The following is a 13384-nucleotide window of genomic DNA, read 5'->3' on the forward strand; positions in this document are numbered from 1 at the left end:
ATCGAGTATATAACCAGAAATAGAGACGAAATAAGGGCCCCAATCATGACGTACGCCAATGTCGCATTCGCTCAGGCAATCCCCGCGCTTATACACCGCCTGCAGGCTCTCCAAAATAGATTCATGCGCAACGCGACGGGTGCCCTGTGGTACCTGCGCAACACTAACCTCCATATAGATTTACGGCATCCTACAATAGCCCAATTCATGAAACAGCTATCGAGGAAATACTTCGACTCTGCTCCTCACCACCCCAACCCCCTCGTGGTGTCTGCTACTTGGTTTGTAGTTTGTTTTACGGATTATGAGCCTTCAGCTCGCCCTTTTCTTCCGGTGGCACAGGCAAGGCCATCAGCGGCCAACTGCAAACCATACGTTCCTGGTAAGTCATCAGTGATACATCACTTATAATTATCAACTCTCGTTTGCACTGAAATATAGACAGCGCCAACAACTGACCTGTGTGTACGTCTCCGTATATTCCAAAAATATTCTGTATTTATTGTAATAAAGATAATATCTCTAACAATAGCATGCTGTTGCATTCGATGGTGTGGGGAAAAACAGCAAAACATCTAATTATAAAACAAACGAAATCCATTTTCATCGGTAATTAAATATTAAACATGTAATTTTGCAATTTTCGTCCATTATAGCAAAGCGCAAGTTAACTGGTCGATTTGAAGTGGAACAATCGACGACACCCGTCAATTGTTTCGAATTCGGGCTGGCCAATCGGAGCGCAGTTGTCACAGTAATGATATGGCTGAATTGTTTACAAAACAAATGAAATGACATTTCGTCTCTATTTCTGGTTAAATACTCGGTGGTCTTAGTATTCTTAGTTACGATGTCCTATAGGAGCTACTTTTAAACCTGGATTATGTCTCTTATGGCCAGGACTACCCCGAGGTAATGCAGGCGCATCGCGACAACCGCAACTACCTCAAGTGGAACTTGGAAGGTACAGCGCGAATGCTCGCACTCTACTTCCCCACCAAGCACATTCTGGTTGTGAGACCTTCTAGGTAAGTCAGTATGAGAACGCGCACTCCGCCGCATTGGCATTTTGAGGTGCTTTGGGTGCAATATTTCAACGGCTAAGGCTATTATTAGCCGCAAACGACGGTGTAGTGTGACATGTTTTAAAATCTCATTAGATGTTGTATTAATCTTCTCAGGATAGAATATAAGAGCTTCAGTTGCTACGACAATTTCGTGCCAAGCAACAATGCGGGAGTGCCGGACCACACTCCCACGCACAGTGCACTACACCACCTGGAAAGGTAAACTCCTTAAAAAATTTCTCATTTTTTTACCGCATAGCCAACTAAGGTACTAGCTATGCTCACAGCAGTTAAAAAATGAAGTGACCATGATTTTTACACTCAGAGCGGAAGGCCTATAAATTTATTATTGTTTTAAAAATAAAATTTATGTTTATAACAATAATAATAATAATTTTATTCTCAGACAACGTGATCCATAATATTTGTTAATAAAAAGTACTTAAGCTAGTGTTAGTTTAAACTTTAAACATAAAAATAAAGACAATACTAATAATAATTAAATAATAATTTGTTTATAACAATTACGAAATGTTTAATAATAATAATGATTTATTTCGGAATCTTGTCCACAGTGTTAGTTTAGTTTCCTAAATTAACTTAGGACCAGTGTTGTAGGCTTGAAAATAAAATAAAATGAAAAATTATATCCTGGTGTGGAGCTGCACCCAATGCTGTAACATTGAGAAATCCCACAGATCAATGAACACGCTCAGGAGTCCTTTAGTGCCAACAATATTTGGCACTTATTGTACTTAGATATTGCCAAATTGCTTTTCTTACACGCTAAAAAACGATACACGATACAATAGGGGTTCAGGGGAAAGAAGAGACTGATAAGCTTAAATTACGAATACGATCTAGACGATTCGATTTGCCTTAATATTGTATCGATTTGTTATAATTATTAATACGATAAAGATATATGAGATAAAGATTGAACACTCAGAAAAAATTCTTTCGATCCGGTCGGATTCGAACCGACATTTTCTAGCATACCGTGCCAGACGCTATACCAACTAAGCCACGGAACAAACCAGCGGACCTCACGAATTATTCTATGTGCTTGTTGTCGTGTCTTTGTATTTGGTTTTTTCAACGACTTTTTAGCCATCTATGAGAAATCTTAATCTTATTTCGTCACCCATTTAGATATCTTTACAACTACCAACCCTGGCTAGAGATGTCGCTATTTATTGTATTACATTTTTTATTGAATTTGATATTCTATAATTTTTTATGTGAAATTATTCCAAATTGTAATTATTAATACAAAGATCGAACACTCAGATAAAACTCCTTCGATCCAGCCGCATTTGAATCGATTTACTTAAAAGTAGCATTGAAATGAATCGATATAAAAAATTGCTAGATCGTATACACTTTAAACTGCCTCCATGGCCGAACGGTTACCATACCGGACTGCCACGCGGAAGTCCCAGGTTCGATTCCCGGGCCGGGAGAAATATTTGCGGGCGGGCTTTCGTGCGTGCGTTCGTGCGTGCGTGCGTGCGTGCGTGCGTTCGTGCGTGCGTGCGTGCGTGTGTGTGTACGTGTGTACTTGAATCGACCTTCATAAAAGTAGAATCGTAATATGCATCCCTACGACGCGTAACGCACAGTTTTTTTTCGCTCTTATTATATCCATATAACGTTTTTTCTGACCGGCTTAATGCGATTCAGTACCATGTGTGGTGATTTTTTTAAAATATCAAGTAACGGGACAAACAGTGCGCCTGATGGTAAGCTACACGCCTGTCCATAACAGTTGCAGTGTCACTCAAAGCTTTAAATCGCAAAGGTCTGAGGGGCACTGCCAATGCACCCGTCACCCTGAGACATAAGTTGACAAGTCCCATGTGCCTGTAATTTCACCAGCACCTTTACCCTTCAAAACCGGAACACTGTAACTAAAAAACTCCCTTGTTTATAAGTTCATCTGCAAACTAAGTAACATCTTATGTTTCACAGGTTACTGCAAGGTGTGACAACTAGGCTAAAATCAATGCCAACATCGGAGTTATTGGAAGCGGTGTCGTCAGTGTCGTTGCCTGAAGAAATCGACATTGAAGAACTGCACGTAAGTCAACCTATAACATGATCAATACGTCTCATTACTAGGCACGGGTAGTCTGCCACTCTGGCCCAATGCGAGTTGAAAATTCCACACTTTTTCCAAAGATGTAAACCTTCTTTGATATGCAGATTTCATCTTGATGCTTTTGTTCGCCGTTGAGTTATTGATACTAAACTTACAAATGATTGTAACGTAGAAATTATAATCAAAGTTAAAGACCGCCGCATACGCCACCACGGAAGAAAAAAAACAATTTAGGTGCTTTAAGCCTCGATTACTATCAGAACCGCTGTCACTAAAACTCGCACAATCGTATTAAGGTTAACACTGAAATCTTGATAATGATTGGTCGTAGTTTATAATTTAAAGAGATGTAACAAATTCTGAACTATTAACATAATTTAAACTTAACACTTTATTGCAAGTTACGACTGTAATTGAAATTTCTTTAAATGTGCTACCATCTAGCAACAATAGCTAAAAGGCTATGAGACTACGAACTATTAACGTTCTCAAAAAAAGTCGACTTTCGTTTTTTATAATAAGAAATCTGTCTGTGTAAAAATTAAAATTCAATAAAACAAGACTTAACGATGATATGAAACACCACTATGGATAATATTACAGCTGCGTCTATCATTTGTGCACCCCAAAGTAGCAAAAAGCTAATTGATTGGCGGACAGAGCTCAAGTACGTGGAACTGCACGTATTGTTAGCACACGTGTCCCGCCCTCTAAGCACTTCTACTGTATATATTGATCCGTGGGTACCCCCACTGAGTTGCCATAGCTCCTTGCTATCTAATGCTGAGAGTGGGTATCTATGACAGAAAAAACTGCCCCGGCAAAGTTTGTCTTAATAAAGTTAACGTGCCCGTAGAACGCGTCCGTGCACCCGCTGAACACGAACAAGGCCAACGGGTCGGGTGCGTCGCTGCCCGCTGCCGGTAGTCCGCCGGGCGCGCATAAGCCGTGAGTAGGTTTAGTTCCAATGGATGGTGCCACTGCTGCCTGGCTTTGCACGACTACGCCTAGGCCGCTGCCTTCCTCGTTTCACGAGTTGCAAGCTATCTTTACTAGTTAACCAGACATGAACTTTGATATGAAATGTAAACACTAGCGCCACCTATTACAGAACGATATGTAATTTAGTAATTTGCTCTGTCAGTCGATGTTTTCTATTGTTTGCACAAGTAGAACTTTTCTGTGTGAGTCTTCAAAAGTAGAATTTCTTTTATATTGCATTTTATAATAAATCTATGGTTTGGTACAAGAAATATTATAGGTACTTGGGCACTTCTTGTACCAAACCACAGATGTACATTCATCCATACAACGAGCTGCCCAAATTGTCACTCACTAACTTCAAATTTGAATGCCTTGCTATATTTTTAAAGCGAAAGTGAATAGGCCTTATATAGGTGTGCATGCTCCATCGTCGCGAGATGGAGGTCAAATGCGTACCTAATTTATGAAAAAAAAGTAAAGTGTAATATAATTTTGGTGAATTCATCTCTTTGGTCAACTCGTGAGCCATATCTTGCTTTTACATTATATGCGACTGTAATGTCTGCCTCACTTTTATTCGTTGTACGTCGAGCCTATAATATCTGTCTCGCTTTTATTACCTGTGCGTCGAGTGTATAATATCTGTCTAACTTCTTTTCTCTGTGCATCGAGTCTATAATATTTGTCTCACTTTTATTCCCTGTACGTCGAGTCTATAATATGTCTCCCTTTTATTCCCTGTGTGTCGAGTCTATAATATCTGTCCCACTTTTATTCCCTGTGTAGCGAGTCTATAATATCTGTCCCATTTTTATTCCCTGTACGTGGAGTCTATAATATCTGTGAAATTTATTTCTATGTGATACACAGGTTACAAAAGGTGTTACAAAAAGTTCACATAGACTCACTGTGATCCGCCTTGCAGCATACAAAGTTTCTTTTTTTTTTATATACACAATCATGGAATAGTTTGTATACTGTATTCTTGCCGTCTAATAAAATTATATCAGTCACAATACTAACATAAACAAAATGCCATAAATTAGAAATAACATAAACAATATACAATGTCAATTTTTTTAAATTAAATCTCTAATTTTGTAGCGTTATTTTCATTGAGGTAATTAAATAGCTTTGTATTAAACTCTGTAGCATTATCGCAATTCATTATTTCAATCGGAATTTTGTTTCACTTTTATTCTCTGTACGTCGAGTCTATGTCTGTCTCGCTTTTCCCTGTACGTCGAGCCTATAATATTTGTCTCGATTTTGTTTCCGACGTCCACTGCTATAAGTACAGTGAGAAAGAAAATTTAAATTCACTTTAGGTAATTATAGTATGAATCGTTATTAGACGTCTAAAACGTAAACAAATGGGATATCCGAGGCAAAAATATATATTTTTAATGGTAGTTTCTTATTTTTAACGACGATAAATTTATTTTTCGAATTAAATACATCTTACATTTTTGTGGGTGCCATGTGTTATACGCTATATCTGAGTGATTTGTACGCCTGAACTATCAGAGACCTGGACCCGCTCTGGTGGAGAGACCACCTTGCGCTTGACGAGTGCGCGCTGACGCTGATCGGATTCAGCAAAGGCTGCGTCGTCCTCAACCAGCTCATCTATGAATTCCATTATACGAAGACACTTACGCCTGGAGATACACATATGATGAGGTAATTGCTATACAATCATCCCTCTTAAAATCAAATAGGGTAGTTTGTTTATTGATGATTTCAAGTGAGTGGACGAAGAAGTCGTGCTCCTGGTGGTAAGTGACATGGGTAGGCCCATGACAGTTGCAGTGCTAATCAAAGTTTTAAATCGCTAACTGATATATTTAGTAACAATCACGCAAGAAAAAAAACTATGGAAGTGCCACAAGCGTCGTAAGCTCAGAGTAATCTCTGAGAACCTTTTCAAGACGAGAGTGAATAGGCATTATTTAGGTGTGCTTGCTCCATCGTCGACCTCATCGTCACTTTCCATCAGGTAAGATGGAGGTCAAAACCACTTTCCCCAAAATACTTTCACACATTCCTAATTGGAAACCATCGAGTACATAACCAGAAATAGAGACGAAATAAGGGCCATCCATCACTGACAACTCATCAGGCAAATGGGCCTTATATCACTTTTAAATGTCAACTCCCGTTTGTGCTGACATCACAAATTAGAAAGCTGAAATAGTACAGCGCCAACAATTGACCTGTGTGTACGTCTCCGTATATTCCAAAAATATTCCGTATTTATTGTAATAAAGGTATTATGTCTGTGTGCCTTATTCCAGCGTGACTATGGACAAGTTTTTGAAATTTTACTAGCCACAAAAAGTCGCTATTTAGTCGCAAAAAACTAGATTTAGTCGGTCAGCCGTTCAAAAGTTATAAGGGTGTTTTACTGTCCACGCTGGAATAAGCTTATTTTCTAGCTAGTCAAATTCAAAAACTCACCATGGGCAAGCTGGATTAAGGCACACAATATCTCGAACAATGGGGGGCTGTTCCAGTCGGTGGCGTAGGAAAAACAGCAAAACATTCAATTATAAAAGAAACGGAATCATATTCCGTCGGTTAGTAAATATTCAACATATAATTTTTCCAATTTTCGTCTATTGTAGCAATGCACAATCAAACTGGTTGATTTGAAGTAAAAGAATTGACGACAACCGTCCATTGTTTCGAATTCGGGCTGGCCAATTTTGAGCATAGTTGTCACCGTAATGATTTGGCAGAATAGTTTTTAAACAAATAAAATTACATTTCGTTTCTATTTCTGGTTATATACTCGATGTTTGAAACACTGTAAAATCTTGATAATGATTGGTCGTCGTGTCTAACTTAAGAAGTAACAAATTGTGGAATGTTAATATAAGTTAATTAATTCTAATGACGTTGACTGGATGTTTTTTTACATTTCACGCTCCTTGAATACTTCTTATTAAGATAAATCGTTACTAACTAGTGGGGACTTGAGGTGTATCCAGGTGAATAGAGCTAGAGGAATGCATTACTTGTCATTTGCGTGAAATACGCTGAGATGGTTATTGTTATTACAGATTCATGGAAAGGATAGAAGACATGTACTGGCTGGACGGCGGGCACGCGGGCGGCAAAAATACATGGATCACGTCTCGGAGTTTACTCGAAACCCTCACTAGATTGAGTGAGTTTAAATATAATTATTTGTAAAATACGTGATGCATACTGAAAGTTCCTGGAATTGCCCACTTATGAAAGAAACTAAAAAAAAACAAATGCGAAATATGAAAGGGAAGGTTGTGAGTACTGTCATTTAATTTTTCCTAGTGGCGTCGTTTTGAAAACTATGAGTCGCTATTACAATGAATTTTAGTCGTGAAAATTTTCGATGTGACTTATGATTTTCTCCGATTTTCGATGTGACTTAAGTCAACAAGAGAGTTGTCAGTTGTCAGTTGGCATTAGGTGATGAAGCCCCATGTCGTAGCACTGTCTATTCGTGGTTCAGTGATTTTACACGTAGACGTGATCATCTGCATGAAGTACGTGATGGTCAGCCGTCGACTGCGGTTACCGAATTTAATATTGATCTGATTGAAAAGACAAAAAAAAGTACTTGTCAGCAAATTCGTACTGTGTTAGGCATTGGAATGAGCCAGGTGCTAAATATATGGCATGTGCATCTGAAGGTTCGGAAACTTTACACTCGATGGATATCGCATGATTTAATGGAGTATCAGGTAACGACTGCGTGTACAGTGGTGCCGGAAAATGATAAAAAAGTTTAATGGAGGACAATCAGTGATCAGTGACAGGTGACGAAACCGGGTGTACTGCTTTGAACCAAAAAAAAAAAGCCAGTCCGCAGAATGGGAAATTTTCATAAGCAGTAGAGCTCCTTGTGAAAGAGTTCGTCCAGGGAAGTACTTTACCTATTTCTGCCGCCAAGCAGTAAAGTTAACAATGACTCTTTTCCGGTTTTGAAGGGTAAGGGTGCTGGTGAAATTACAGGCACATGGGACTTGTCAACTTATGTCTCAGGGTGACGGGCGCAGCGGCAGTGCCCCACAGATCTTTGTGATTTGAAGCGCTGCAACTGTTATGGACAGGCGTGTAGCTTACCATCAGGCGCACGGCTTGTTCGTCCCGTCACTTGATATTTTTTTTAAAGTATTTCCTTTAGAAGATTTACCGATCGTCCTTCACCACGACAACGCCTCTGCACATTCCGCTAAGATATTGAAGGCCTCAAATGAGGCCATACAACCCAGACCTTGTACCATGCGACTTCTTTTTATTTCCAAAAATCAAAGACAAACTTAGAGGTTTACGATTTAGTGAATGCGTTCCACGAAGCCATCGAAGAGGTCTCTACGGAAGACTGGTCCCACTGCTTTTCATAATGGTTTCATCGAATGCAAAAGTGTGTGAATAGCGAGGGCATATACTCTGAAAAACAATAAATCTATTATAAACATAATATCTGGTCTTGCTTATCAGGCTCGCAGGAGTTTATTACTAACATATCGAATATATATATATCGGTAATTAAATATTATATATGTAATTTTTCAATTTTCGTTCATTATAGCAAAGCTCAAGTTAAACTGGTCGGTTTGAAGTTAAACAATTGGCCGATCGGAGCTCAGTTGTCACCGTAATGATTTGGCAGAATAGCTTTCGAACATTTTCGTGAACGACTGGAATGAATGATATTGTGTAGGTTTTTTTTTGGTGTCAACTACGGTAAATTACGATTGTTACTTTAACTTAAAATTACTACAACTGTTTTGCTTTATTTTTAAATTATACATATAATATGTGGTTCATTAAGCATTTCTTGTAATATTCACGCAGAAAATATAAAGAACAAATAAAAATATATTTTTGACGTAATTAGCCAAGACGCTATAAAATACTCATTGTTATCCGATTTGTTTGAAGAGTACCATTTCAGGAAAATTATAAGTGACAAAAGTATGACAACTAAAAATTTCTGTATATTGGAAGCTAGTACTTTATACTTTAAATTGTATTTTTTGTAAACTTATCGTACATAATATTTACATTATAAATCGTCTCATCCGAAGAACAGAGTCCGGTGTGATTATATAGCAAAAAGAGGATAAGTACGTTACGTGAGTAATTTCGTTATTCAAACTAAGGCCTATGTAAAGGTGTTTTGAGAATTTATATATCTTATTTCGTTTCGGAAATATAAAATCGAACAACGGTCGATCTGACATCCACAGCGAAGAAGAACGAACGAAATGTACTATGGTCCTGAGAACAAGTAGTCTAGCACATAGATCTTTGTTCTACGGACAAGTCGAAATATCAAACTGAAGGCATTGGTAAACATTATCTCGTAAAAAAGCAAAAATATAATGCAGTAAATTGATTTTATTTAACTCTCTTTTTAGAAGATACCTTTTGCAAAAGTGTTTTATTATTTTTTAAAAATAGCTTTTTATAGAAGCTACCTAAAATAGTGAAAAAAAAGTATGCTTAGGTAGAAATTTGGTAGTAAATACTTATATAAAAAAGTAAATTATATACTGCTAGAACCATGAAAAACGTTAAGTGGTGCAGTCAACCTGACCTCAGAACTTTATTTCTTTAATATTTCCGTTAGCGCAAAGGTATAAAATATGTCAATAAAGGTACTAAACAGTTGAAAATTTGAAGGAAATAATGAGCAGATCCCGTTTGGACCAGCCATCCTGACGGACACAAATAAATTTAGTAAAATATAATTTAATTGCAAATATAGTACATTTCGCATAAACTTAAAGTATAAAAAAGAATAATGTGTGGGGTATTAGTGTTAAAGATAGAATGTCGAACGGTATACTAAGAGAGCGTTGTGGTATGAAAGATGATGTAGCGACAAGAATAGAGAGATGGTTTGGTCATGTAGAAAGAATGAATGTTGGTAGATTAACGGCACAAATTTATAGAACGTATGTGGATGGAAGCGTGAGGAGAGACCTCGGCGAACATATCTCAATCATATTGGGGATGTCCTTAAAAAAGGCCGGGTTAAGAGTACCAAGAATAAACGGGCATGTATGAAGAGTGGCCAAGAGCGGAGCAAGTATAGGTTCATTGTCTCTGCCTATCCCGGTGGGAGACAGGCGTGATGATATAATGTATGTAAAAAAGAAAAACATTCTACATTTGTTCCAGATGTGAATATCTACATCCACGTGAGTCCTTACCAGGTGCACGACGAGGGCCGGCCTTGGATAGGCCGCGAGGAGAAGGCCTTCACGGGCCTGCTCAGGAAACTAGGTGCCAAGGTATACTTCAGATCAAAAACATCATCAATCCATCATACATTACAGGTCTCCTCAGAGGAGATGGTTTAGGCCACAGTCCGCCACGTTATTTATCAAAGGTTTGTGAATCTTCTTCGACATGCTGGTTTGGGATATACGTGATTTACATCCGAAAAAATAGTTTCATTCCAATGTGTAGCAACGACCATAGTCTAGATAAAACTTTTAGAATTGCCTTAAAATTATATAGTTTCTAAAATGTAAAAATCAACATTCACATACTTATTTGGATAAAGTCTTAAAATATATGTATTTTGTAAACTATGTTTATAAGAAATTATATCATTCATCGATTTCTTCAGCGCCATTTGTCAAAACTAATATCATGTAAGATAAACATTGCCTGCAGGTAAACAGATACTTGCACGACCAACCCGGCGTCGCCCAGTCCCTGCCGATGCATTTCGACGTGTTGGCCAACTTCAAACGAATGCAGGACAGCACACCGTCAACTCTTGCCGATTCATCGGACGAAGATAGTTAGATGCGTACGTGTAGCATTTGTGTTTTAATTTATGACGTGTAGGACAACCCGATGCTTGACGAACTCATTTGTTGAATAGTTTTATTTTAACTCTATTCATTTTAAAATGTACGTGGTGCCATCTATCCACTGATATAAGTAACATTTTTGTGTGATGCTACCCTAGATACACCTAATGTCACATCGCGGCAAAATGGTTCAGTGGCTATGTCATTTCATCGTTACAGATTTCATAGTGACAACTGATGTTCAGCTCCTAAATAGGCTAAGATGTCTCCGAGAGGTCTAGAAACATCTCAACATTCCCGTGTTAAACACTACAATTGATGATTTTTTAACTAGTAGTTTTTAAATAGTACAAGGAATTCCCTATAGTATCATAATTAGATGTCCAAAATGTGATAAAAAGAACCTTCTCTTTTTAACAAAATTAGTATAAAGAATACCTTTTTTTTATTTGAGTTATCGATTACAAAATATTAACGGCTAAAATATTGACGCTACTCCAAACACTCTACTGCCTCCTGCAGGCTGATTTTAATTCAAATTGGAATCGATCGATCGGGTAGCCCATCCGAGTCTCGAAATCAGATGGGTTTCCGAGCGAGAAGATGAATCTGATTGCTACTATATCTTTCTAATTTGTGAGTTAAATTAACTATTGTTCCGATTTGAAATGCCAAAAGTTTCCGATCGACCAGTTGTGAATCCCAATTATGCGCCACGACTCGGTAAAGACGCAGTTTCCGATCGGGAGACGCAATCGAAATCAAGCTGCCGATTGGTTAAATTGGCCTAAAGGTCTTGCAACTGGGCCATAAACCTTTATAAAAAAATGATTAGTTAAAACATAAACGGTACTTAACCACTTCTATTCTCTTTGGTTTTTGTCTTATAACGTTTATTTGGTTTTCGTTTGAGTTTGTTATCATGGATTGTTAACAAAATATGCATTAAAATATTGGTTGTATTTAATTTTATTTAATCGTACAAAAAGCATTGTATGCAATCATTACAATATTACTTAGGCTACTCGGTAATTATAAACTTTGTCTACTTTTGGCACATCTAATTATGATTCACACAGTAATTTGAGGCAATTGGTGTATTTAGTTGTATTACACATTATTATTATTGTTATATTGCCAATGGACTCGTCTTTTACACTTTGAACTGTATATATGTACCAAATAGGTGCCCTATAAGTTAAATGACGTCTTCCGGCTTATAATAGATGATGTATTTTTGAACGCAACATGGTAATGGATATAATTTTGTCTATTTTTTTGTTGAAGTTATAGTAAATTTGGGATATATTTAGCGGAAAATACGCAGCTGAAATACGCGCGTAATTTACAATAATTTGTATTATGTAAAATGGGCATGTAACATACGTTTCGTGATATCAAGTGACGGGACGAACAAGTCGTGCGCCTGGTGATAGGCGACACGCCTGTCCATGACAGTTGCAGTGCCAATCAGAGCTTTAAATTGCAAAGATCTGGCGGGCACTGCCACTGCGCCCCTCAACCTGAAATATAAGTTGAAAAGTCAAATTACAGGCATATGGGTGCCGCTCGTTACTGCTTGACGACAAAAATAGCTAAGGTGGCAGTGCTTCCCTGAGCGAGCTCTATCACAAAGAGCTCTACTGCCTCCTGTCACGTAGTACATAAATACGTAGTACAATTTTGTTAATTATTCAGAAGGATCATCCCAATGGAGAAGTTGTGTATAGTTGCTACTAGAATAAAGTGTAATTATTGTAATTGCCATAACAATCTAAAATTAAACGTTGCACAATAAATTCGTACCCTCGGGCAAAGTCACATGTGATCAAACATTATTGTGACTGTTACATAATGAAAGGTATTAAAAGACGAGTGAGGGTTTCATCACACGAGTGTTTTAATGCCTAATTATGTGCAGTTACATACACTGCTTTATCTACACACACATAGTATAAGCTCTCTGTGATGTGTTCAGGAACCGCATGTTACGACTGGCGAAATGGCGGCAAATAAAAACTTTTCGCACACATGTCACACAACCGTAGTTATTATTTTTAATTCATAGACAAACTAGAATCGACCCCAACTATCATATCGTTCGATATCAAGTAACGTGTGAAATTGTCAAAATTGTTTGCTATTGACATTTCATTTCGAATAAAACTTCATCTCGACTGATATTAGAATTGAGGTTCAATCAAATTGTTTTGTTTTTCAGAGATGTTCAAAAATTAAATGTAATAATAACATCGAATTCGATGGTAATAGGAAGCAATAACAAAATTTTCACAGATAGGAAATTTGTTCTACCAAAACCGTTCATCTTTATGCTGGTCGTAATTTGCGGTTTTTGAACACAATGTAGAATGTTATGTGTGTAGATAAAAGCTTTTTAATCACACTTGCAC

The 13384-nt window shown here is 37.6% G+C and overlaps 1 protein-coding gene across 1 annotated transcript; it reads left to right on the top strand.

The window, feature by feature from the left end:
- The first annotated feature begins 304 nt into the window (after positions 1-304).
- Positions 305-11185, top strand: LOC113237951 (UPF0565 protein C2orf69 homolog). Its single transcript, XM_026474669.1, has 9 exons — positions 305-382; positions 862-1028; positions 1182-1286; positions 3039-3147; positions 4025-4116; positions 5680-5835; positions 7218-7324; positions 10330-10442; positions 10831-11185. Exons 1-9 carry the CDS (start codon positions 305-307, stop codon positions 10963-10965), a joined length of 1062 nt encoding a protein of 353 aa, XP_026330454.1. The 3' UTR covers positions 10966-11185.
- Positions 11186-13384: the final 2199 nt, after the last annotated feature.

Source organism: Hyposmocoma kahamanoa, unplaced genomic scaffold (assembly GCF_003589595.1).
Source record: "Hyposmocoma kahamanoa isolate Upper Pololo Valley unplaced genomic scaffold, ASM358959v1 94, whole genome shotgun sequence".
NCBI classification, from domain to species: Eukaryota; Metazoa; Arthropoda; class Insecta; order Lepidoptera; family Cosmopterigidae; genus Hyposmocoma; species Hyposmocoma kahamanoa.

Excerpts from the sequence above, each read along its gene's own strand:
- LOC113237951 (XM_026474669.1), top strand. The coding sequence starts at position 305 with ATGAGCCTTCAGCTCGCCCTTTTCTTCCGGTGGCACAGGCAAGGCCAT. Across the intron at positions 383-861 it reads CTGCAAACCATACGTTCCTG|GAGCTACTTTTAAACCTGGA; the intron begins GTAAGTCATCAG and ends GATGTCCTATAG. Across the intron at positions 5,836-7,217 it reads GGAGATACACATATGATGAG|ATTCATGGAAAGGATAGAAG; the intron begins GTAATTGCTATA and ends TTGTTATTACAG.